The sequence below is a fragment of the Magnolia sinica genome, chromosome 17, assembly GCF_029962835.1.
Source record: "Magnolia sinica isolate HGM2019 chromosome 17, MsV1, whole genome shotgun sequence".
In the NCBI taxonomy this organism is placed as follows: Eukaryota; Viridiplantae; Streptophyta; class Magnoliopsida; order Magnoliales; family Magnoliaceae; genus Magnolia; species Magnolia sinica.
The window spans coordinates 6,840,444-6,864,819 of record NC_080589.1 but is presented as its reverse complement, the minus strand read 5'-3'; the positions used below and the strand labels follow the sequence as shown (position 1 = coordinate 6,864,819).

At 38.6% G+C, this 24,376-nt stretch overlaps 1 protein-coding gene across 1 annotated transcript; it reads right to left on the bottom strand.

Moving 5' to 3' along the window:
- Positions 1–237: 237 nt before the first annotated feature.
- LOC131231180 (DNA mismatch repair protein MSH6) lies at positions 238–21,723 on the bottom strand. The gene is made up of 21 exons (XM_058227295.1): positions 20,640–21,723; positions 19,151–19,247; positions 15,803–15,905; positions 15,629–15,682; positions 15,446–15,520; positions 14,473–14,541; positions 14,217–14,300; positions 13,835–14,029; positions 13,131–13,681; positions 12,918–13,047; positions 9,951–10,042; positions 8,151–8,329; positions 7,875–8,074; positions 7,644–7,745; positions 5,985–6,147; positions 3,462–3,754; positions 3,249–3,386; positions 2,719–2,798; positions 2,463–2,562; positions 2,246–2,375; positions 238–1,085 (listed from the first exon to the last, which is right to left on the bottom strand). Exons 1-21 carry the CDS (start codon positions 21,478–21,480, stop codon positions 847–849), a joined length of 3,915 nt encoding a protein of 1,304 aa, XP_058083278.1. The 5' UTR covers positions 21,481–21,723; the 3' UTR covers positions 238–846.
- Positions 21,724–24,376: the final 2,653 nt, after the last annotated feature.

Below are 24,376 nucleotides of genomic sequence, written 5' to 3'. Positions count from 1 at the left end.
AAATCTGATTATATAAACAAAAACCAAAAAGCTATAATACTTTCAGGTGGGCCACAACATAGAGAATAATATACTGTCCAAAACCTTCTAAATTTACATATGGCCCGCCTGATTATTAGATCGTCCTGATTGGTTTATATGTACATTGTGGAAGGGCGAACCTGTTGGATGGGTCAGATGCCACAATAATGCCACTTCAGCCATGCAATTAACTCTTATCACTCGTTCTTAGAAAAATAATGGCGAGAGCATCTTTGTCATTTCACTGGCCCAGCAACACTTCTGCAGTAGAATCCTGTTTAATGCGATGCACATCGCAGCAAAGCTGATTGATTCTCACAATGAGTGCAGAACAAAATACAAAGAAGAAGAAAATAAGGCAACACTGCATCTGCAAAAAATTTACAACTGAAACTCTGCATTTTCATAGCAAAAGATAAAAATATATATATAGTATAAATACATATGCATGATCCTTTTGCTTCCTCTCCGTTGTCATCAGTAAATAAAAGCAGCTCAAGCAAAACCAGAGAATTTTGCTCAGGCAAATAGCAACTGACCCAATAAAACAACCATGCTGCTCATATCTTGCAACCTCCATCAATAAATCTTTCTACACGGCATGTCAATGACAAACTGATCCACATCGCTCAACTTCAGGACTTTACTCCATTGGCAAGATTCACATATGGAAACTATGCTTTGATGGGAAAATTAGCATAGTTTGCCATGTAGATGGGTAAAAACTCATGGATGTTTGGACACAGCCCCTTGGACAAAAAACCAGCAAGGTGAATTGTGTTGCATGAGATAAAATGTCAAAACCTTCCAAAAATCCAAATGAGTTCAGTTCCCCTGAAGCAACAATCTTACTCTCTGTTGAAGGTTGCTCAACAACCCCATGTCCATGTTCTCATTGGCGTCTGATGCTATGGCAGCATGAAGGACATCTCGGATGGTTGTGACTTCATCATCACTGACGCACCCAGACGTCTGACCTTGGGATCCATGTCTGTGCTTACCATATATTGCTTCGAACTCACTCGACTTTGCTGCAGCCTTATGAAGAACAGACTCAGGAAGCCCTGAAAACATTAACATGATCTGATAGTAATCATTATGACAAAAATTTGTTAATGACCAATTATTTTTAATCAATATATAGAAGAGTTTGCACTTCTGTGGGGCTGAAGAGGTAGCTCTATAAACATTGCTGGATGAATCGTTGGGTCCTGATATGCCCAGTTATTAAAAATCGAACCCATTGTTCAGTGGTCCGGACATGATCTGATGGGGACTAAGATTGGGGATGCCCAAAAATCTTCTACATTGGAAAATCCTAACCATCCAATCTTCTTTTTTACATGACAGTACACGTATTGTTTTATTGACCATCTGTTGTGTGATGGCTAACCGTCGAAACAGTTGGGGATCTTCCAATCTGCGGGCCTTTGGGGCCATCCCCCATCCAAAGGTGGGGTCCATGAGATCAACGAACCATGGGCCCCACCTGCAAGGACTTGGTGCATCAGGGAACTGCACATCATGATGCATCAGGACCCAGTCATTCCAAATAATGCTCTAATAAATTTTGAATACAAACTGAATCAACTGTCTATTTGCCAAATCGTGGCTATAGATTTATAGTTAATACTAGGTTACAGGGACACAAATAATCACACCACGCTTAAAAACATAGTTCAAAAACTTGAAAACTAAACTCCATGTCTAGAGGGGCCAGGTCAACTTGACTCGAACAAGTGTTTACTTGACTCAACTCAATATTTTAATAATTAAATGCAAAGGCATTTAGCCTGTGTGGATTTTTAATATATTTGAAAACAGGTATTCTATATAGGATACCCGCATCAAAATGCAAGTGCACCATAGCTCACTGGTAGTGTGCCTTCACTGATTGGAAGGAAGAGGTCGCCTGATCAAATCTCACGTTCCTCTTTTCTTTTCTTTTCTTTTTTTTCTTTTTTTTCTTTTTGAAAAAAAGAAACTGACTGGTCAAGTGACTCGATCAGGTCATGATGGGTCGCATAGAGTCAACCAAGTTTTCTGAGTCTTCAATGAGTATTGTCAAGTCCAGGCTGAGTCAAGCTCAATAGCTAGTTTCCAAGGGACTCAGCTCAAATCTCATTGAGTCAAGTTGACTAGGCCGAGTTTTGAGTCGAGCCACCGACTTTTAGAACTATGGTTACTTAAAACTAGGGAGAGAACAACGAGAAAGCAAACATACCTGCCAAACGTGCAACATTAACACCATAACTTTTGGGACATGCACCAGGTGTCAGTCTGTAAAGGAATATGACTTCTTCAACACCTCCAACCCCTTTCCCAACTTGGCATGCCATATGGCATAGAGACACCTACGGATAAAATATGCCAAAATGAGCACATGGGCATGCCAAATTACAATGGAAGATTTCAATAAGAGAGATTAAGAAAAGTAATACATGGGGATCTTCCTCATAGTCCACAGCTAACCGGTGATAGTGAGTGGAAAATATGCCGCGACACTTAATTTTCTGGACAAAATGCTCTAATACAGATTCTCTGCCAAGGATAATAAGACCAAAAAGAAGTTAAAAGTTGAAAGGACTTGTATATTAAATGGGAAATCTTTTTCAACAAAAAACCGAGAAATGACAACCGGAGATTCTTGTTTAATAAATTGAAATGGAGAAACTTTCGTCTCAAACTGGCACTCACGCAATAGCTTGTCCATCTGAAGTTGATGTCCCCCGTCCAAGTTCATCCAATGCCACCAGCGAATTATTGGTAGCAGACGACTTCAATGAACAGTTGACTAGATGTTACACAGAATCCAAATGCATAGGCATAGTTCTAAACTTGATAAATAAATGAATCTTGCTAAACCAAAATGCAGCCACATACCAATCTAGCACACTGGAGACATCCCAACCAGGCATCAGTGGTTGGTGCATTCATCAGGCAGGCCACAGGTGTAAGTTGAACATGGAACATCAGCAAACTTTACAAACCAACTTTGTTTTGCCAAGTATGTGGGTCACCTGATGAACTGGCCACCCTGATTTTAGATCATGGTCATCCAAACAGTGGGGCTCACCCATGCATGTGTGAGGGTCGCACTCATGCAGAGATGTCTCTTGGGATTAGTAAAGTTCTGAAGAAACGGATGGGTAATCATACAGTTTAACAAGATAAAACAAGAAAATTTGTATGCAATTTGATAGAGCTGAATTCTAGGAAAATATTACCAGCATAGCTGCAGTCTCTGAAAGTTCAGTTAGGAATGTACTTTGGCCTGCCATTATATGGTCCCTAGCACCCATTCGAACAAAGATTTGATCGACGGGTGACAACTCAAAGCTTTCTGCAGGAACATCTGCTCCAATCTGTGAAGAAGAAATGAAGTGAAGAAGGGCCACAACAATGATGAACCGACACACCTATAACAAGAAAAGCCTTACCTGTGCCAAAATCACAGTCAAGCAAATTTGGCGAAGGAGAGTGGATTTTCCGCCCATGTTGGGACCAGTGAGAAGGATAAAGCTGGGGTGTCCAACTCCACCAACATTCACATCATTGGGGACAAAAGAACACTTCCCCAAGGCATCACTTCTGAGAACAGGATGCCCTAAACTTTTAGCAGCCAAACATGGAACAGCTTCACGTGAACAAGAAATGTCTATGATAGTTGGGCGGCAGGTCGGCCCTTCATAGTAGCCACTTGCAATTGCCAAACTTATCAAAACATCTAGCTCTGCATCAGACATCAGCCCAAGTCCACTTAAATAATGGCAAATACTCCTGATGGTAAGATACATAATATAATGAAGGGACACTTTCAAGAATACCCCTAAAAAATAATTAAAATTTAAGAACACCACTCAGACTTAAAAAATAAACCGAGCCCTCTCATATTGTACCTGACACGTGTCAAATAAATGATGGTGGACTTACCCTGGTTTGGTCGATTGTCTTGGTGGAAGTCCCGAAACATATCGGCACTGATTAAAAAGGTTCACATGATACATATTGGTATTAATAGACTTAACACAGAGGCTCTTATCTTTACCAATATGAACAGATTTTGGTGTTAGTCTTAACTTTGGCCTATGTGGATGGTTAAGTTGTGCAAGTATCAAGCAATTGATGTAATACATAATCAGTATGATGCGGACATCAGTGGTGCACCCTTTAGAGTGTACCAGAGGAGGAGACATCGCCGATAGAGTACCAAAGTGGAGGAGTTGATGTGAATGGACGTTGAGTCCATCAGACCCATTTTCTGACGTGCTACGAGTGCAGGAGCGGCATGACCGCACCCTAACCATAGATCCATGGGTCAGATTTCACACCCTACCACACAGACGTTTTTGTTCTTTTCCTTACTTCGGGGGCTTTATTGCACTTTATTTACTTTTCGTCTTTTTTGTTAATTTTCTTATTTTTAGGCGTTTTAGTGCACTTTTACTTTTTCCATAGCTTATATATACGTTGTGAGAAACCCTATTTTGATTGTTATTGAATGAATATAAATTCATCTCTTTTATTCCTCTTTATTCAAGAGATTAGGGTTTTAGGATTGGCCCTTGGGTGTTGAGAATTTCACCCCGATTTCGGGTTTCCTTCTTTCTAAATCTTCGAGGTGCAGGAAAAGATAAGAATCACCCTCCTTTTTCTTTTGACGACAAAAGAACCCGTACCTTCTTCTTCATCTCAAATCTTTCATTCTTCACCCATTTCGTTCCTCTCTGGATATCCCCTTTCTAGTTTGAACTGAAAAGATGGATGATTAGTCAGTAGGGTCAGATCCAAACTTGATTGTGGACTGACTTATGCTAGATCTAAGATATCTTCATATCCCTAGGTCCTCCCTTTTTACTGTTTACCCGACTTTATGCTAAGGGGCATGATCCTGACGGAATGGCCTCGTCTTTGTTTTGAAATTTACTTAATCCCTTTGACTGGAAATGGTTAGTTAATAGGTATATTTATTTGAACATTCTTTAACCTGATTATACATGCATCTAGGATTAAGTCATCACATGTTCCTGCATCACAGTAATAAACTAACAATAGACTTGGTGCACAAGGATTCTCATCATTACCCATGTAAACATATTTGGTCTAAGTGGACTTATGGGTACCATTACCAAACACTTTAAAAGTTATCATTATTGGTACTTGTATGATGTGGGACTTGCACCAACAAAAATGACAAAACCAAGGGCAACACCATCAAATTTTAACAGACGAGCGACAGCAACAGTACAGGAGTGCTCAGCTGATATTTTCAGTCTAAGAGGGGTTTTCTTAACTTTTATTAAAACAGTGAAGGGCATCTTTGAAATTGTCCCTATAATGTAAATACTATAACATGACACATTGATTCCTTATTTAACAGTACTACAAGACTGAGGGAACATGGTTTCATGGATTAATGCTCATAACTAAATGTAGAACCTCAAAGTGTTCATGGTGCCAACACAGACGTACCAAGCAAGATCGAAGCTAAACCACATATTCCCTTGCACCCCACCAGAGGGAGATGCACGAGAATAGACTTGAAGTGCATATACATGCACTGCACATAATTTTGGTAGTCTTCAGGAAAAGTTACAGGATATTTAGAAAGAATTTGTCGTGCCAATCAGATGTTTTCAACAAAATTACAAAGCTTAAATGCACCAGTAATGTCTGTCTAGTTATTGCACTGGACGGTCATAAAAAAAATTTTGTGGAACAGATTCTAGTATCTAGAACGAGGCACAAATCATACATTTGCAGAGTTTTTTGATCCATGGCTATACCCTTGGGATGTGACCAAGTGTGTTGCAATCTTGTGATACATGCAATGATTTGCAGTATATCAACTTTTCAAAAACAATGTACAGTAAAGTTCTCTCCAAAATATTTGATCATCAATGGTGTATGAATGTATAATGGAGTTCCTACTGTATAATCAATGCAATAGGTAGTAGAAGTACCTGCAATTGCAGAAACCAATTGCCTCCACTTGAAATGATGCTCACAGAACTGCCCAATCAACCTTTGTAAAATGCTTTTCAATTTAGATTCCTTCTCATCTTCAGCTTGAGAAAGTTCTGCTAGCAACTTCTTAATTTTTGGAGTCCAATACCTGAAGTATCCCTGCATAGGCCGAAAGAGAACCAGAGATGGGGCACAGATAGTTCTAGAAGAAACGTTTGGACGTTGTAGAATGATTTTAAACTTAAACTTTCTCGATCAACTGATGAGGACACCCGGGCACCTTACAGAGTATACCAGAGGAGGAGATTAGTTCCAGTTTCACTGTGGCTTGATGACCACTACATGGGCCTAGGTGGGCCATATTGAAGACCTCACATGAATGATCGTGCATCTTCGAAAACCCTACACTAGGAAGATGCATGTGGATTGCTTATTAAGGAGTTTGGACCATTGGATTGCGAGGACATGTCGATCGAACAGTTGGATCATTGTGATCTTAGATCACATTGATCGTGGACTTCAGAATGTTTAGATTTATTTCTTTTATTTAATTGATTATTTATGTTGGATTTATTTTGATATTTAGTCGAGATTAGGGAGTTAGGAACAATTTTCATTTCATTGGACGTCTTTATGTTGAAAATTTTATTTGAGAGCGTCTTTTTGTAAAATGTCCTTTTTGATGCTATAAAAGGGGGAGAAAAGGGGTGTCAAGCAGCCCTAGGGATGATTGTTTTTTTGAATGAAATCTCTTTGCTTTATCTTGAAGTTTTCTCTTCATGTGAATGAATTCTCTTGTAAATGGAGATTGATGGTGTGATGCCAAGGTGTGAAGCCTAATCTTTCCTCTCTCATCTCTCTTTTAAAAGATACTTCTCTCGTCTTTCTAATCTTCTTCTCAAATCCCTCTTTTCTTCTCCAAACCTAAACCCATTTACTCTTCTCTCCACCAAAACCCAACCCATCCCATCTCTATCAAGTCCCACACATATGAACCGCCTATCGGACTGCCTATCCATACAAGTTTGTCCGTACAACTGTATGGACATGGCCGTATAACTGTATGGACATGGCCGTACAACTATACGGCCAGTCCTCTACCCTCATTTCTTCCCTCTCTTCGATTCTTCTTCTTATCCCTTAAACCCTAGCCTAAAACCCTAGTTCTCATTCACCTATAAACCCTAGTTTTTTTTTTCCCAAGCCCTAATCCCCAATTCCCCATGAAACCCTAATTCCATATTTCCTATAAGATCCTAAATTCTCAAATCCTTCCAAAGCCCTAATTCCTTTCAAATCTCTAACCTTACATACTCAAACCCTAGCCCTAGATTCTCATATCCTTAACCCTAGAGAGACCAAGTCAGGCCCTTTGAATTAGTTCTAAGCCCATGCTAAAGTGAAAGTTCTACCTTCCATTGATCCTTTGAAATTCACGTTTTATATGGTTTACTTTATTGCAGGATTGTGATTTAGCTTGAAATCTGAATTTTATTGCTTATTTGATTTCTTACATTTATGGCAGGTTAGTATATTTTATGCTTTGAATTGCTTTAAAATCCGTTTATAATTTCTTTGCATCATACTTAGTCTAGACCATTCGTCCTGCATCATCAACCTTCGTATAATGCTTTTCCATTTAAACTTCTACATACCTTTATGGATGATTGTAACTCATAGTCCCGAGGAATTTTCCCTCGCAGACTCTCAGGTACTTCTAGTAGATATTCGTCTTTTCCAACAGTAACATATTTGAGCTGTGAGAAGAACCAAGAGGAGGAATGTTAATTTACACATATTTGAAATACCAGAGTATAGCATGAAGTAAAGAACTTGATTCGTTTTTATGAATAAACCTGATGCAAGTTGATCAGGCAAGTACTTACAGTTTTATCTCCAAGTACTTCATGTTGCTCCTTCAGGTGGTTTGACAAACTAAATTCAATCTCCTTAACTGCTTTGCAAGCAGAGTCATATTCAATATCTACTCCATGAGGTACAATGCGTCCCGAAAGATCAGCTTCTGACCAATCAAAAGCATCCTTGAAATGCTTTAAAATTGGATCAATGTCAGGAAGGAGTTTGCCTGCATAGCCCATCTATAACATAAGATACAACACCCAACTTATATCAGAATGACAATTATGGGACCTTTGTTTTACCTGGTGTTAGTAACTGACTGAGTAGGCAAGATTCAGTGCTATTCAAAATGGCACTAAAAGAAGAACATGCTTGGGCCATCAATTCGCAACCACGAAGAGCAGCAATGAACTCTTTAAGGAGTTTCTTAGATGCATCCTCATAAAAAATTACTTTATTGGCATTTCTTCCACTTGCTTCACTGCATTCAGGGAACATGATTCAAAATGCAACACCAACAAGATGTACTTTACGAAGAACATATTTCCTTTTATATCTGACGTGATTTGTTGAAAGGTACATTCGGAAGTTTAAGAGAAACAAGAAGTCTTTGCAGAGATACAATTATTGGGTTTTCTTCTTTATTTCTTTCTTTTCTCTTTTTATTGAAAGGATCCTTACTAGAGATTAGAAAATGCATTTTTTTTTTTAAAAGGTAACCATTCTCCAATCTGCTCAGTTGGAAGGATCCCGTTGAGAGCAAGAGCTCTCCTAAAGAGTATGAGGATGTTTCAGTGAAGATATGGTTGTTTGGTCTCCACCTTGCCAACAAATTTGCTCGACGTGGAAGTGGAGGAGCTAGCGAGGCTTTAGGGATGTCTCCAATGCTTCTTTCCATTGATGGGGGAACAGGATGGGATGATATGAAGCAAGGACAAATCAGGTCGCTTCTCGGTCCACTCCTTCCATAAATTGCTTTATTCTCTCCTTCAGGGGAGGAGGAAGACGTGCATACGTCAAATGTGTGGTACCATGGTGCTCCCCTGAAAGTAGCTACTTTTGTTTGGTTACTCGAGAGGAGGGGAATTTGACAATCTTCAAAAAAAGGTCAATGGTGATCCCCAATGTGTGGGATGTGCATGGAAAATGCTGAATGAGCTGATCACCTTTTATACGGTCCCATTCACTAGAAAGGTGTGGATTAACTTCCTAGGGATTTCCAAAATGTCATGGGTGATGCTAGAATCAATTGGTGATCTTCTCTTGGCTTAGCATGGTATTGGGCTTGGAAAACTAGAAAGGGTAACTTCGAGATTGGTTCTGATGGCTACCTTAAAGGTGCTTTGGGGGGGAGTGAATGGAAGATGTTTTCGTTACATGAGTAGCTCGGCAGTGGAGGTCTTTAGTAGGCTAAGCTCCATGTAGTGGAATAGGCCTCTTGTATAAAAGCTCTAAAATATTGTAATTTTTCTGTTTGTTGGGTTGTAGTCTTTTGCACCTCGTCGGAACTTTTCTTTAATAAATTACCATTACCTTTCCAAAAAATTAAAAAATGACAGTTGTCTACTTGTTTGGGGTGATTTGGAGAGATGCCATATCATAGGCAGCAAAGAAAGAGAAGGTCCATGGAGAATAGTATGTATTGTGGACAAGATATTGGAAAATTCTAGTCATTTAGATGTTCATTTCAAGCATGTACATCACAAGGCAAATAATGGAGCCTTTAGGCTTGCAATATAAGTTATAGAAGGTACATGTGTACAGGGCAGTCTCTGCCCCTTGTTTATATGTGTTTTCCAATTTTTATGCAATGGAGTTGTCATCCACCAGAACATAAAATGAATAGGCCTGTAGCAAAAGGTTCAAATAAAAGTATGGATCATCAATGAATTAAAGGAAACCTGTTGAAAATGGTTTGGTTCATGTTGTTAAAGGCATAAAACAACTACTTTTTATGGGTAAGATGGGCTCTGACCCAAGACCTCAATGCTGTAATGCACTGTCAACCATCAAGCTACAGGGTCAATCCCATGGCATTAAACAACTATTATACACACATCAAATAACATTTTGAATCTTGCGGCTGACACAGAAATAATTACCAGCTAGCAAAGAGGCGCACAAGAAGACGCTCCATGTCTGGAATCCTAGATACCTCTCTTTGAAATTGAAGTGCAGAAGCTTGAGCGACACCCTGGCAACGCAGTTAGGTTCATAGATGCAAAAATATCAAGGCTAAAACCCATCATAGTAACTCACTCAAGTGACTGCCCAACCTAATGCCAACAAATACAGAAACTACAAGGACATAACTTCGAGCAATTTAGATACTGCCACAAGTTGGCAATCCAAAGCATAGATGCAAGGGTCATGAGTCAAAGTAAACAGGAAGTGAACACCCTACAGAGTGGACAGAGAAGCAACAGATATAAAGGCCCAACTGAAGTTTCTGCATGACTCAATGCATCCTCGTAGAAAGAAGGAAAAAAAAAAAAAACAACAATCAATTAAGATGAGTATTTTCAAATGGTAGATGCAATCGCATACGACCCAGGGGGGCTGTGGCCACATGCAATCAGCACAATTACATATGCCATCACAGAGGCCCCTTTTTTTTTGAAAAATAAAATAAAATCAGAAAAATAATGGAAAATAGAAAAAATATGTAAAAATATTGCTAGTGTAGAGAATCGTTTTTCATAGTTTTATTATCAATTTCATTAAGATTTTGTTATATTTATTACATCCATTAGACTATTAGACTATGACAAGTCAACTAACAAACACTCAAACGAATGCATGCAAAAATGTGGAAAAGAAAAAATAAACAACAAAGAAATTTTATTTTAACAGAGATAATTTAAACTAGAAATTTTATTCATGTGGTTTTGATGGGAGATTATGCCATCGTATACTAAGTAGGCAGATGTCATAACCACATACTTATGGCATATGAAATAGCATATTTCTATATGCGACTATATAATGCCCAAAGGTCATAAAACCACATATGCCACCATGGCACATGCAGTATATGCTGTCAAATGGCATATGACAACACTGATTAAGATAATGAAACATGATCTCCAACAAGGAGCTAGGATATAACTTCCTTTGCAAGAGAATCCACAAAGGATTAGCATATATCAGAACATGCTTACTCAACCTTCAAGGATGCCAAGCTATTTGAAATATCATTTACGAGGAAAACTTGCTATCAAGGATCTGGCCATCTTCTAGAAACCCAAGCAATAGCATTCCTAGAGTCACCTTCTACAATAAGAGGACTCAGAAAGTGTCACTTGAGGAGCAGGCCCCACTTTGATTGCAAGCATCACTTCAAAATTTCTGTCACCAGTCCCTGCCAGGCCCAACAAAGCCAACTTAAACTCCCCATCATGATTGCAGATTACCCCAGCAATTTCAGAATCTCCCAGATTCCCTTAAAGCTTCCATCAGCATTCAACTTCCACCAACCAGGAGGGTTGCCAGAGGATTCGGCCTCTTATGGTTCAAATGACCACCTTCACTGATAACATTCCAACCACTTTAACAACTGGTAATCCTCACACCTTTGAACACCTGTTGTATCCTTGAGATGTGAAATTGGCAAACTAATCACCTACTACCTGCCATAGGATAACTTTACCTATGGCCCATTTCCAAGCACTTTTTCCTTGAAAATATCCAATATTTCCAAGGGCTGAAGTGGAAATAACAATTCAGATGGAATAAGAGAGTGGGTCATACCAGAGGACCGGTTGTAGGTGATCAATTATCTTACAATCAATGTTGTCAAGATCATTATCGTATAGCAAATCGTAATAGGGGATGAATCGTATCAAATTGCAAGTCTTATCATAAATCGTAAGATTTTTTATGATTTTCTTTAAAATATGAAAAATAAATAATCAGATTTTTTTTAAAGATAAATCAGAAAAAAAAAAAATTAAAACTTTCATCCTTTTGCCATCAATATGGACCAAGTAATACCATGTCATGATAGTGCTAAAGGATTCTTATCTTTCCTTTTTTCTTTTCTTTTGTTCTCTTTTTTTTTTTTTTTTTTTTTTTTTTTTTGTCTGTTAAGAAATTTTCCTTAAGAAACATACAAGGATCCTTATGTTCTTGTTACCATTCTTAAATGTAGAACCACATTGGAAAAGCAGAATTTGATTTTGTAGACCAACAAAAAAGATATTTTGATTTCTAACCATTATTCAACAATACATATAAGTCAACGTGATTGTAACCATCCATAAAAACATTCCAGATAAATCATACATCAATTTGGTCTTTTGACCAGTTAAGAAGTAAGAAATCATTAGAAAAAAAAGCTCTACAAATCTCACATTAAGAAATCATTAGATTTATAATATAAAAAAAGCTCTACGAATCTCACATTGAAGAGAATATATATCATTTTATCTCTTATAAAGAACAAAATAAAATAATATACCTTTTCTAAACAATTCTTTTCTTTCTTTCTTTTTTATTTTGAACGATTTTTTTCTAAATAATTCTTAAAGTCCCCACCAATTTAAAAAACATAAAATGAAAGCCAAGTGAAGCTTAAAATAGAAGAAAAAACAAGTATAGTTTGAATCGTAAATCAGGATATGGGTTGTAAATCGTAGGATTCGAATCATAAAATCGTAGGATTCATATAAAAAGGGATTCAAAGGTGGGATTCAATCATTTTGCTTAAGATTCGACTCAAATTGTAAATCGTAAATTGTAGGATTTTGACAACACTACTTACAATTAATGTGATGGAAGCTTAAAGAACGCAAATTCAATATTCAATTGTTGAGAACAGTTCTTATGCCAGCCTTTCAGGCCAATGCAACCTCACTGTCCATCAAGATTTACATAAATCCAGATCCCACTAACTATTAAACAAGATGTCCAATATGGTATCTCAATTGTAAGATTTTAGAAAGATTGGATGAGGTATCACTAGCAAACGAAAAGAAAAACTCAGATCAGCTAAAAGAAATCATAGGAGAAGGACAACAATGGGAGAATAACCCTTCACAAGTAATACTAGTCTTTCAAGATTTACTTACTTTCAAACTTGCTATGGCATCTTGACGCTCCACAATTGACCTCATGTGATAGAGTGGTCTTGCAAGCCAATTTTTAAGCAACCTTTTACCAAATGCAGTCACACAGTGATCTAATTGTGAAAATAGTGTCCTACATTGACAAACAAAACCCCTTTAGAATAAGGGTGGCCCAAACAAAATGAATTAATGAAAACATAAGCATCTTGAAATTACCCTGAGGAACCTCCATTTTTGTTGTTTTCAAGTATCTCCAGGTTCTCTAGCGCGGCTGCATCGAGTGACATATATGTTTTTTGCAGAGTATGAAGTAACCCCGAGCACGGAAGAAGTTCAAACTTCGCAAACTTAAGCAGAGTCTCATCTAGCAATGCTTGTCTTAGATAAAAAAGACAGCCACCAAGAGCAGAAAGTGCAGAGTTCCCATTCTCGCCTGCATTTATTAGCTCAGATAAGACATCTGGTAGGCATCCCGATCCATTCTCCATGCTGCCATAATCGGGAGGAACACCTACAGCTGCCTTGCTCAAGGATCCCGGTACTCCATCCTTGCATACTCTATAAATATTTTTGACCTCCTCAACAGTTTTTTCAGCATCCCAGAATTCTTTCATAGGAACCAAATCATTGACTAAAGGACTTCTTGTTTGTTTCCGCAAAACACTTTCAGTTTCAGGGCTGAGAACTTTGATAGGCTTTATGATTTCCACAGGTCTCAGCTCAGACAATATTGAACATAAGCAATGACGTTCTGAATCATCAGTAAACTGAGAAAAGAAGAAGAAGAAGAAGAAGAAGGAAAAAACACACAATTGTCCACATGAACAGTCATTTCCTCAATGAAGAACCACCACGTATAAATTGACAGACCAACAAAAGCAGTAAATAATGAGAAAAAGACAAGCGATTTCAAACACTACCTGTCCAATAATAAATCTGCTCGTAGAAACATCAAGCAGACAAACCCCAACAACTATGTCATCTTCTGGGGTCCCAGAAGTTTGATGAGTTTCGGTAACTGACATCAAGTATGGAGGATCAGGGTTCACAGCTAGCATCTCTCCCTCAGTTAGAGTTCCCTTTGTAACAATGGCACAGATTTCACGTTTCACAACCTACGAAGATGGGAACATATCAGTCATTGATTAGGACAAGCAGTGCCACATCATATGGCTTTTCAAGATAAACAGGGGAACTTGTAAAACAGTACAGGAAAACAAGGAAAGAGAAACCTAATCGGGTATGTATTCTGATAAATAAAAATATATCAATCATATTGATCCATATGAATAATCATTTTACCTTATCTCTAGAACCCGTCTCTTTACGACGAAGTTCAAGCTGTTCAGGTGTCTCTGTCTGCTCCACAACAAGAACCCGATAGCCCTGCATTGTCGAAGCATTCTCAGTAAAAAATAATTACATGAAAGAGTAAAGGACACCACAAGATGGATTGTTAAAAACAAATAAGAGAAGCTACCAAATTGTTATAACAATCAAAACAAGGGAGAGAAAAAATGATTTGAGAGAAATTAAATATAGTGTGCGCAAAGCCAACCTTTCTTGCCAATTTCTCCACATTCATCGAGAAGTTCTTTTCTGGAAATCCACAATGAGGCTGTTCTCCCTGAAAACATAGGCAAACACCCAACAAATCTCATAAACTAATTTAATGGCACGATTAGGCTTTAAGATTTGCAGTGAAGTTTGTCCAAATTCAAATCGGGTTTGGGAAAAACTCAAGTTGGCATTGACTGAGTTGACTTAAGACTTATCAGTGGAGTCAATTCAAATGAGTATCAAGTGAAGTCAACAAGTTTTTAAACCAAGATATCAAAATCCTGAAGATTAGGACAAAAGTGTCTTGCATCCTTGTGGTGTCTTTTCACTACAATTTCATGTACTTCCATTCAATGGACATTAAGATTGGTCAAAAATGGATTCCTCTAAAAACATCTATGAAAGCTTAACTTCAAAAAACAACACAAACAAAAAACAGGCCAACTTCATCTGCAATTCTCATATGAAAATGATGTACTACTTAATTCTATGAGTCAAAGGATCTCAGTTTGGAATGACAGCATATACATCCTTCACCAGACAAAATAAGACTGCATGAAATTCAAAGGTTGTTGAAATGGTTACTGGATGGATAGAGCTCCCTGGTGCACATTTGTGGCACACTCATGTAGTAGCCCCTAAGACCACTAAGCAAAGCGTAAAAGGTTCACTTGAAGACTAATATTCACAGAAAATACATTCAACTTGAAAAGTCTGAATTCCAGCCCAAGCAGCAATCAAATGTAGTTCTCCGCTCAACAGTTCATGATTAGAAAGCAATTTTAGAAGGGGAAGTGAATAGCTTACATGAGAATGATTTTTTTTTTAAAGGTGAATAACTTGCATGACAATGATTTTCAGCTAAGGCAACTAAGGAATAAAGTGAAGTAACTGAAATAAGATGTATTACAAAAAACACTAACTTTTCCAAATAACCATCCAAATCACTTTAATCTTTTGAGCTCACATACCTTCATGTATTGCAAATCAAGTTCTCTTGCTCCTACATGTGCATCCATTTCAAACAATTCATAGAATTTGCCCATCTGCTCCGGAAAGAGATGAAGGGATTATTGACTTATTACTTTTAAGGACAGATATCAGCTTTGGTGACACTAGCATCTTTGGGCGATACCAATGAACTACAGCCATACCTTGAAAAACAGAACCTTGTCCATATGCTTTGACTTGAACTCCCACCATTGTCTCTGTAGATATTGATTTTAAAAATTAAAAAAAAAAAATTAAAAAATGATAGTTAGCTATAACTAAAGCAGACAATATAGAAGTCTTTGAATCAAATAGCATTAAAATATATAAACACCTACCTGTCCACCTGACAAACTCTTCAAGAAACTGGGTGGCAAGTAAAGAGTTCTTGGATCATAGTTTACATCCCCAGGCAGTCTCCCACATGCATCCTTCCGTTTTCTGCAATAAAAGATCTGAAACCATTAATCTAAGGATTAAAAAACAATATGCAACAAAAGATAGGACTACATGGTGCCGTGATACTGATAACCAAACCTTGTGCCACTGTCTGTCAAATGTTGCTAAATTAGACTAACTATGACACAGCAAAAGGACAACAGGCAACCTTTACAAATTTATTCAAGATACTAGCAGCTGCACTGAATCTCAACATCTTTATTAAGCAATAACAGATTATAAATATGACCATAATTAATAACCCCCTTTTTCATCGATTATATCCAGCCATCTCTACATAGATCTTCTTCGTAACTCCACAAACTCCAAGGACCAAGGCCTATGAGAAAGTTCTCCTTTTAGCCCTTCTATCACCTCTATAACTTTCTGCTTTATTAGAGAACAACCTATGTTCCACTCTTTCCAAATGGACCACATAGCTGCAAAGGACAGATTCCAAAGAATCTGACCTCTTGGATATCAAAGGCCAAAGTTCCACACTTGCATCATTGCTGTGGCTGTTGTCATCAACATCATCATCATAGCCTTGTGTTAACAAATGGGGACAGATATAGTTATTACTTGGCATTTTTTTTTATGACCAGCTGCACACCTGACATCAACCCTCCTTGACCCAGACCCTTGGGACCAGTTAGGATGTCATTACCGAGGGGGAATTTTGTGCATTGAAATTGTTCCCTCATTTGTAGATTGTTTGCAACATGATTTTAGATAGAGATTTCAGAGTGCTGGTCGCCTGGACACAAGAACTCGTACCACTTGACTGACTCATTCTGTTTCATCCAAGCATTTCAGTGCTGAACAGTTCACCTTCTCACCTGAAATCGCTTCATACCATCTCAAGATCTTCTTGAGATGCATAACCCACTCACTCAACTCACTCAATGTGTCATAGAGCTATAGAGTATCATCTTCAAACTGGAGAATGGATATTTAAAGATTGGTCTGTCCACTTTGAAAGCCTTGATTAGTTCTTCCACAGTACCTTTGGGAAGCACTAAGAGCCTCCCTAACCACTAAAAAACTGAAGAGAACGAGGATCCTCTTGTCTCAAGCCTCTCGAACAGCAAAAATTTTCAAGGGCCCATTGGTTAGTACTGAGAAGAATCCTGATTCAATACATTCTTTTTCTTTTTAATTTTATTGCTTTCATCCATCTCCTCCACCTTCCAATGTGATGAGGACATCCAAGCACCATACCAAAGGAGGAGGGCTGAGCCAATCTCCTTATAGCTAGACAACCATTACATGAGGCCAATTGGCTCAATTCGCATTCCTAGTTACATTGAAGAACCCACGTGCATGTTCGTGCATCTTTGAGGACCCCACACTAGGAAGATGCACATGAGCTACATATAGGAGCTTAATGGACACATCAGACCATTAGATTGAGTGGACACGATTATCAGACCATTAGATCATCATCATTGGACATTTTGATCGCGGACTCCCATGGGCCACGAAATAATTTAATTGTTTAGTTTGTTTACATGTTTCGTTATTTTTTGTATAGCTCATATTTATGTTGAGATTAGAGAGTTGGGAACAACTTTTAACTCATTAAGCATCTTTATGTTGATAATCTTATCTGAGAGCGCCTTTTTGTAAAATGTCTTTTCTGATACTATAAAGGGTTCGATGTCGCCACCGTAACCATTATGAAACATGAGTGAAAAGAGTTTCCTCTCCTTTGCTATGTGCTTTAGCAATTCATCTTGTGATGGGATTGATGGTGTGAAGCCATTTGGGGAGTGATTCCCCTAGTTATCCTCTTGTTTTCTTCTCCCTCTCAAGGTACTTCTCTTCATCTCCCTTTCTTCATCTTCTTCTTCTCTTTCTTTCTTTCTTTTTCTTTTAAAAAAAAAAAATAAATAAATAAATTCTAAACCAACCTAGACCTAACCTACACCCAACTAAACCCAAGCTCTAGCCGTGAACAGTACCGGGGGAACCATACCGCATGAATAGTGTCCATAGGGGCAACCCCAATCCGTGGCCCCCTTGCTTCAAATCATCTTCTACTTCCCTCTTCCCTTTGACCCCCTTTACAAAACCTCCAAACATAAATCTCAAACCCTAACCCTAAGATTCTCAAATCCCAAAATCCCCAATCTTTCCAAACCCTAATCCCCAAATCTGAACATTAATCCGAATTCCCCCAAAATCCTATAACCCAGAACCTAATTTCCCCAAATTTTCCTAACCTATTAACCCTCAACTCCCTATCCCTAAAATCCCTATATCGAAACCCTAAATTTGTTGTTTGCTAAATACTCTAAACTTATTCCCTACATTCCTTAACCTTTAAAACAGCCCTAAACATGCAAAAACCTTAAAATTCAAGTGATTCCATGAATGCTCATATTTAATACCTATGCTAAGTGGGAGTCGTATCTTCTACATTATCCTAATTACTTGATACTTTAAAAGAATCACATTGTGGGACTGTTAGGTGTTTTGAACCTTAACACATTACAAATTTTATTTTCTTTAACTTGTGGTAGTTTAGCGTTATTTTGTCTTTTGATTGCTCTAGTTAATCCACTATCTAGTTTCAACGCATCATATTAGGTTAGATCATCCTGTCCTACATCACATTGATTAGGACCCCTTGATATTTTTAATATTCTTAATATCCTATAGAATCAATTTAGTTCTTCCATTGACTAAAGCTAGAATACCAATTGATCCATGTGCAACTTCATTGTCAAATCCAAATTTGTTAAGAAACCCAATAGTAGGTAGTTCTTTAAAGAATATAAGCGAAGTATGCCACCCATTATTTGAATGCAACTATACTGCCTTTTTTGTGAAATGGTTATAATATGCTCTAGTGTTATATGTGTCAGTTCCTCTATTATGCATTCTAGGTACATATTACATTCAAACAACCTTTTCAGCCATGTAGAAATTAAGAACAGCTTGGGATATTTTATTAGATGAAACATTTTAAATGTGCGTTAAATATTTTCCAAACAGCTCTCACAAGAAGGGGAACCTTTATTAGGGTTGAAGGACCAAAAACAAGGATGAGAGAAAGACCTTGACGGACTTGGATTGAGGTCATGAGAAGGGATATATAGGCAGATACAAAACCCATATTCAAGTGGCCATCTAACTAGTTGTGAATCTTGATTAGTTCATGAACAAGAAAAACCAGAAGTTGACTACTTAACAGAAAAAAGGACATGCAAGGGTCAAGGAAACAAACTTCAACAAATACTTACGGTCCAAGAAACCCCAGCTTTTCTGCCTCGCGCTTTCCAAATCGTTCTGCGGCATCGCCCATTAAAATGTTGTCACCATTAGGTAATGCAATCGCCGCTGCCAAAAAAGCATGACAAATTTCAATAAGAAACAAAAGTAACCAGAAGCTCCCCCATTGATTCTGACCAACATAAAATTCTCAATTACTTCATTCCTGACACTGAAATCGATGGTCACTACTAGTTCTTTTTTGAATGGGAAAATCAGATGAAAATTCATAATCACGTAACAAGAGCGTGAATACCACATTTCCATCAAGTTCTGAAGTAAATGAAAGCTACAAATTTACCAGTTCAAGATGGGGAGATTACATAACTGTCACCCTTTAGAAAATAATTGAAGGACACCTTAAAAGTTGCCTGGCAGCTACTGGATTATTAAAAGCAAAAGTCTGGCTTTTGCAAAGAATTTCAATAAACAGGCAACATGCATCTGCCCCTACTTAACAACGTTTCTCTTTTTTCTTTTCTTTTCTTTTTTTCTTCTCTTTCTTTCTTCTTTTTTTTTTTTCTTTTTTAAACGAATACTTAACAATGTTTCTCTTTGTCCAGCTGTTTAAATCTTGAAAGCAGCATGTTGTTTTAGCCACCTATTTGAATAGCAGGATTGCTAAAGCCTTTGTTTAGTCACTAATTTTCTAAGCTGCAGACGCCCATATTGGCTGTTGGTAATCATAGCAGAAATGTGATAATTATAGGCAGTGAGTAATTCATAGCTGTAGTTAAGCTGCTAAAGTTCTAAATGACTGAAAAGGGCAAAATTGTCCATAAAAGTTCCCTGGGAGACAGGCATCACATGCTGGATGTTCTTTGCTAATGATTCTGGGAGACCGACATCGAATGCCAGATGTTCTTTTCCTAATGTTTCGTCAATACCTGGTTTTAGCAATTAGGCTACTTTTAAGGATGGTCCATCGATTATTTTCTGAAACAGTTACTGATGAGTAATTCTCTCTTTCAGAAAAATGGCTTGGCAGGTGTGATGGAAATTGTCAAAATGCCAACCAATTGAAGTGATATACGTACAACAAAGAGAGATCAAGGCCCACATTCCCTCATTATACTCAAAACATGTATCTCTATTATAATAAATTCGGGCATGTTTGGACGTATGATTGGTTTAAATTGCAATAATTAAGCTGCAATGAAGTGGATATGAGTAATGAAATATCTTTCCAAGTAAAAATGTTAGTTGGCCCCCATAGTCATCTCAGGTACTTCTTTTTCAAGTACTAGTTCAAACAAACGTAATCACAACTTCGGACTGTTTGTTCACTTCAAACTAAGCAGAACTAACGCCAATTTTACATCCAAAAAGAGCCCTAAAAATCAGCACTTAACCCTAAGAGCAGCGTGTTCAGCAAAGATGAAAGATATTATTGGGATATCCAATGGGTTTAATCAAAACCCCTCCATGTTCGTCGTTGCAAATTCCAACCATTTTACTTACTTTCTGCGTTGCTTGGAAGCCGCACAGTTTTACTTCCGCTCCAATCAAAAGCAGCCTTCGACACACCCTTTTCCCCATTTCCACTAACCCTACTCTTCTTCCCAGAACCCAACTTCTCCACTTTAATCTTCTTCCGCTTTCCAGACCCCGAGTTTCTCGCCCGGCCTCGTCTCGACCTCTCCACTTCCTCATCATCTTCATCCAATTCCACCTCCTCGGAAGCAACATCTTCCTCCTCCTTCCCTACATTCTTCCCCCAATCCTCATCCATTGAATCATCATTGTCGTCACCATCGCCACCATCATTTCCGCCACTCCCATCATCCACAACCTCCTCCTTCTCAGGCACTACCTCCTCACAAACCGAACTCCGCCGCAACCGGCGGAAGCTCCTCACCACGTCCTCCACCCATTCAATCTTCTCATTTCCGAGATCCAAAACCTCCTCCTCCGCATCATCGTACTGAACAACATGCTTGCCGGTCCGATCATCGAACGACTTCACCCAACCTTCGTACCAGCTCTTATCCAAAGGCCAGAAAACCCTAATCCTCTTCCCAACGACGTCTCCTGAGTATGATGTCTTTCCCAATTCGGAGGAAGGCGTGGAATTCGGCGAGCGGCGGGCAGGAGATGGTCCCACAACTAGAACAGGCTTTTTCCTCTTGGTTTGGAAAGGAGGACTAGGGTTAGGGTTAGGGCTAGGCCTAGGGCTTTCTTTGAGCGATATCGAAGACGGAGGAGAGATCGGAGACTTTCCTGGTGTGAAGAAGGAGGTGATCTGACGCTGCGGGTTGACTACTGGAGATCGACCATTGCTGAGACGGCGGGAAGGGGCCATTGAAATGGAGAGAGAGAGAGAGAGAGAGAGAGAGAGAGAGAGATTTTGGAAGGAACGAGAGGAGAGAATGTTTGGGAAAGATGGCAGATATTATGGCGGGAATTTACGGGATTTTCCTGTCGGAGAGTTTGGCGGGAAGATGAGCGCGCAGTGCGCACCCTGTTTACTTTGGCGCCATCACGGCGATCGGAAGTGGGAAGCGGCTCCGGAAGTGAACTTTGCGATTACACTCACTAGTGCGAGTTTTGAGCGAGTGTCAGATCCAAGCGGGCACCATTCTTTGGGCTATCAACGGATCGGGTCCCATGGTCCCCCCACACTTACCCGGGGTAACGGATTTACCAGGTCATGTCCTATCGGGAACGGGCTCGTTCTTGAGACCAGACTCGATTAGGTTTTGGTGGCCGTCCAACATATATGTAATGCATTTAGTAATAGGACGCGATTAGCTACCCACTGGCAATGGCTAGTGTTGCGTGCTCTTTGGGCCCCCCATATTTCATACACACTGTCCATCCTTTGTTTCATATCATTTCATAGTACCAGCTCAAAAATGAGGTACATTCGAATTCCAAGTGGACTGACTACTACTCATGACCAGTAACTGTAATTCATTTTTATTTGCGTTTATATACTGTATTTGAAGGTATATTTTAACTTTGGTATCCGTCCACTTATGTTGGGTTAACCATAGTTGTTATCATAAGAAAAGTGGACAAGATTTCCGCATCAACAATTGTAATATCAGGTTTTATTTTATCTCACTTATCTTGATCCTACCTCGAGAAGTACCATACCACTTTCAGCGTGTCAATAATTTTATTTTAGTAATAAGGTACGTTCACTCCTACATTTGTTATTTCATTATATTTTTGTTGGACAATGCAATTGCTTCACATTTGAAAGTCTGTGGCATCCAAGGCAAAATGAGTTAATTTGGATGAAGGGCTTGGCCTTAGACAATCACTTGGTTTTTGCAGGTGCATAGTTGGCTAAATAGATGGTTGGTCAATTAATCAATTTTTTATTTTTTATTTTTATTAGCCCCACATGCTCATGCTAGTGTAATTTCACTACCTATGGATACTCGAACCCTTGATCGGGTCTCGATCAGATCCGGAATCAAATCCGGGTCACCTGACCCGAACAGATCCGATGCATAATTTGTCTGACCCGAACAGAGTCCAACTCGGTCAGAGAAACCGAGTCTGATCGAGTTAGGTATGATTCGGATCCGTATAAATTTAATTTAATTTTTCATATAATGTGGCTCACTTCAACCTTTAATATATGTTATTTTTTTTCTCAATGCCTTAATTGATATTTCAAAATGGATAAACGGCTTAGATGAAACATATACATCAAGGTGGGCCCCACATAGCTATACAAAAACTATCCATTACTATGCTTATGTTTTTACCGAACATGTATATTAACGTGCAGCGCACGAAAGAGCTCTGACGTCTTTTTTTTAAATATACAGTGGGTGAGGACTTGCTGTAATGAATTTAACAAGTTATGTGGGTCTTATCATGGGGTATGTGTTATATCTAAACCGTCCATCTATTTGGTAAGCTCGTCATAAGGCTTATGATGAAAAATAAGACAGATCTAACTATCGAGTAGACCACATGAAATATTTAATGGTGAAAATCATTCGTTGCTGCTACTTGTGGTGTGGTCCACATGATCTTTGGATATTAATAATTTTTTAGATAATACCCTAAGATGATCTCTAAAAATATATGAACGGTGTCGATATAATAAATACATCATTGTGGGGCCCATATACTTTTAATCTCCTTTGAACCGTTCGTACAACTCGGAGCTCGAGGAGCGTCAGTCCCGTCCTTGCACGGAAACGGATTGGCTACTCCCTCTGCCACGATGCCACCGGCCATTGGCTGTTGGTCGGTGCTCTGTGGGCCCCACCATGATGTATGTGTTTCATCCATGCCTTCTATCTATTTTTATAGATCATTTTACGGAATGAAAAAAAAAATGAGATATATCTAAATCTCAAGTGGATCACATTAAAGGAAACACTATTAAATAAACGTTAACCATTAAAAACGTTTTGGGCTTAAAAGTTTTAGATCTAGCTGATATTTATTTTTTCCATCCATCTGGGTCTTTATGACCTAATCAACAGATTGGATGTCAAATAAACAGAAGAGTGGACCTTAGAAGGATTTAAAATTTTTAATGGTAGATATTCAATTATTATTGTTTTCTTGTTATGTGGTCCACCTAAGATTCACATACCTATCATTTTTTTTACGAATCCATAAAATATTCTGTAAAAATGTATGAACAGAATGGATGAAACACATATATCATGGTGAGGCCCACAAAGCACCGACTAGGGGAGCAACCAATCCGTCCCTCGCACACGGACTAGCCACCTAGCTTGAGGCTAGTGTAGCTGAGGTGTGGTAATACGGACTGATTTACGTCCGACGAAAGGATGGGTTTTCAGCAGGCACGTGTAATACGGACTGATTTACGTCCGACGACGGAAAAAATCATAAATGCTACTCGACCTTCGCACATGCCAATCGGGCACGTGTATGCAAGCAGATGCAAGCAGATGGGCCTGATCATCATCTGATTCAAAGGCAAGGTTACAGTCTACTATTTTTAGGCTTCGGGTCGGGTCTGATCAGTTCGTGCAATTGCTTCACATTTGAAAGTCTGTGGCATCCGAGGCAAAATGAGTTAATTTGGATGAAGGGCTTGGCCTTAGACAATCACCTGGTTTTTGTAGGTGCATAGTTGGCTAAATAGATGGTTGGTCAATTAATCAATTTTTTATTTTTTATTTTTATTAGCCCCACATGCTCATGCTAGTGTAATTTCACTACCTATGGATACTCGAACCCTTGATCGGGTGTTG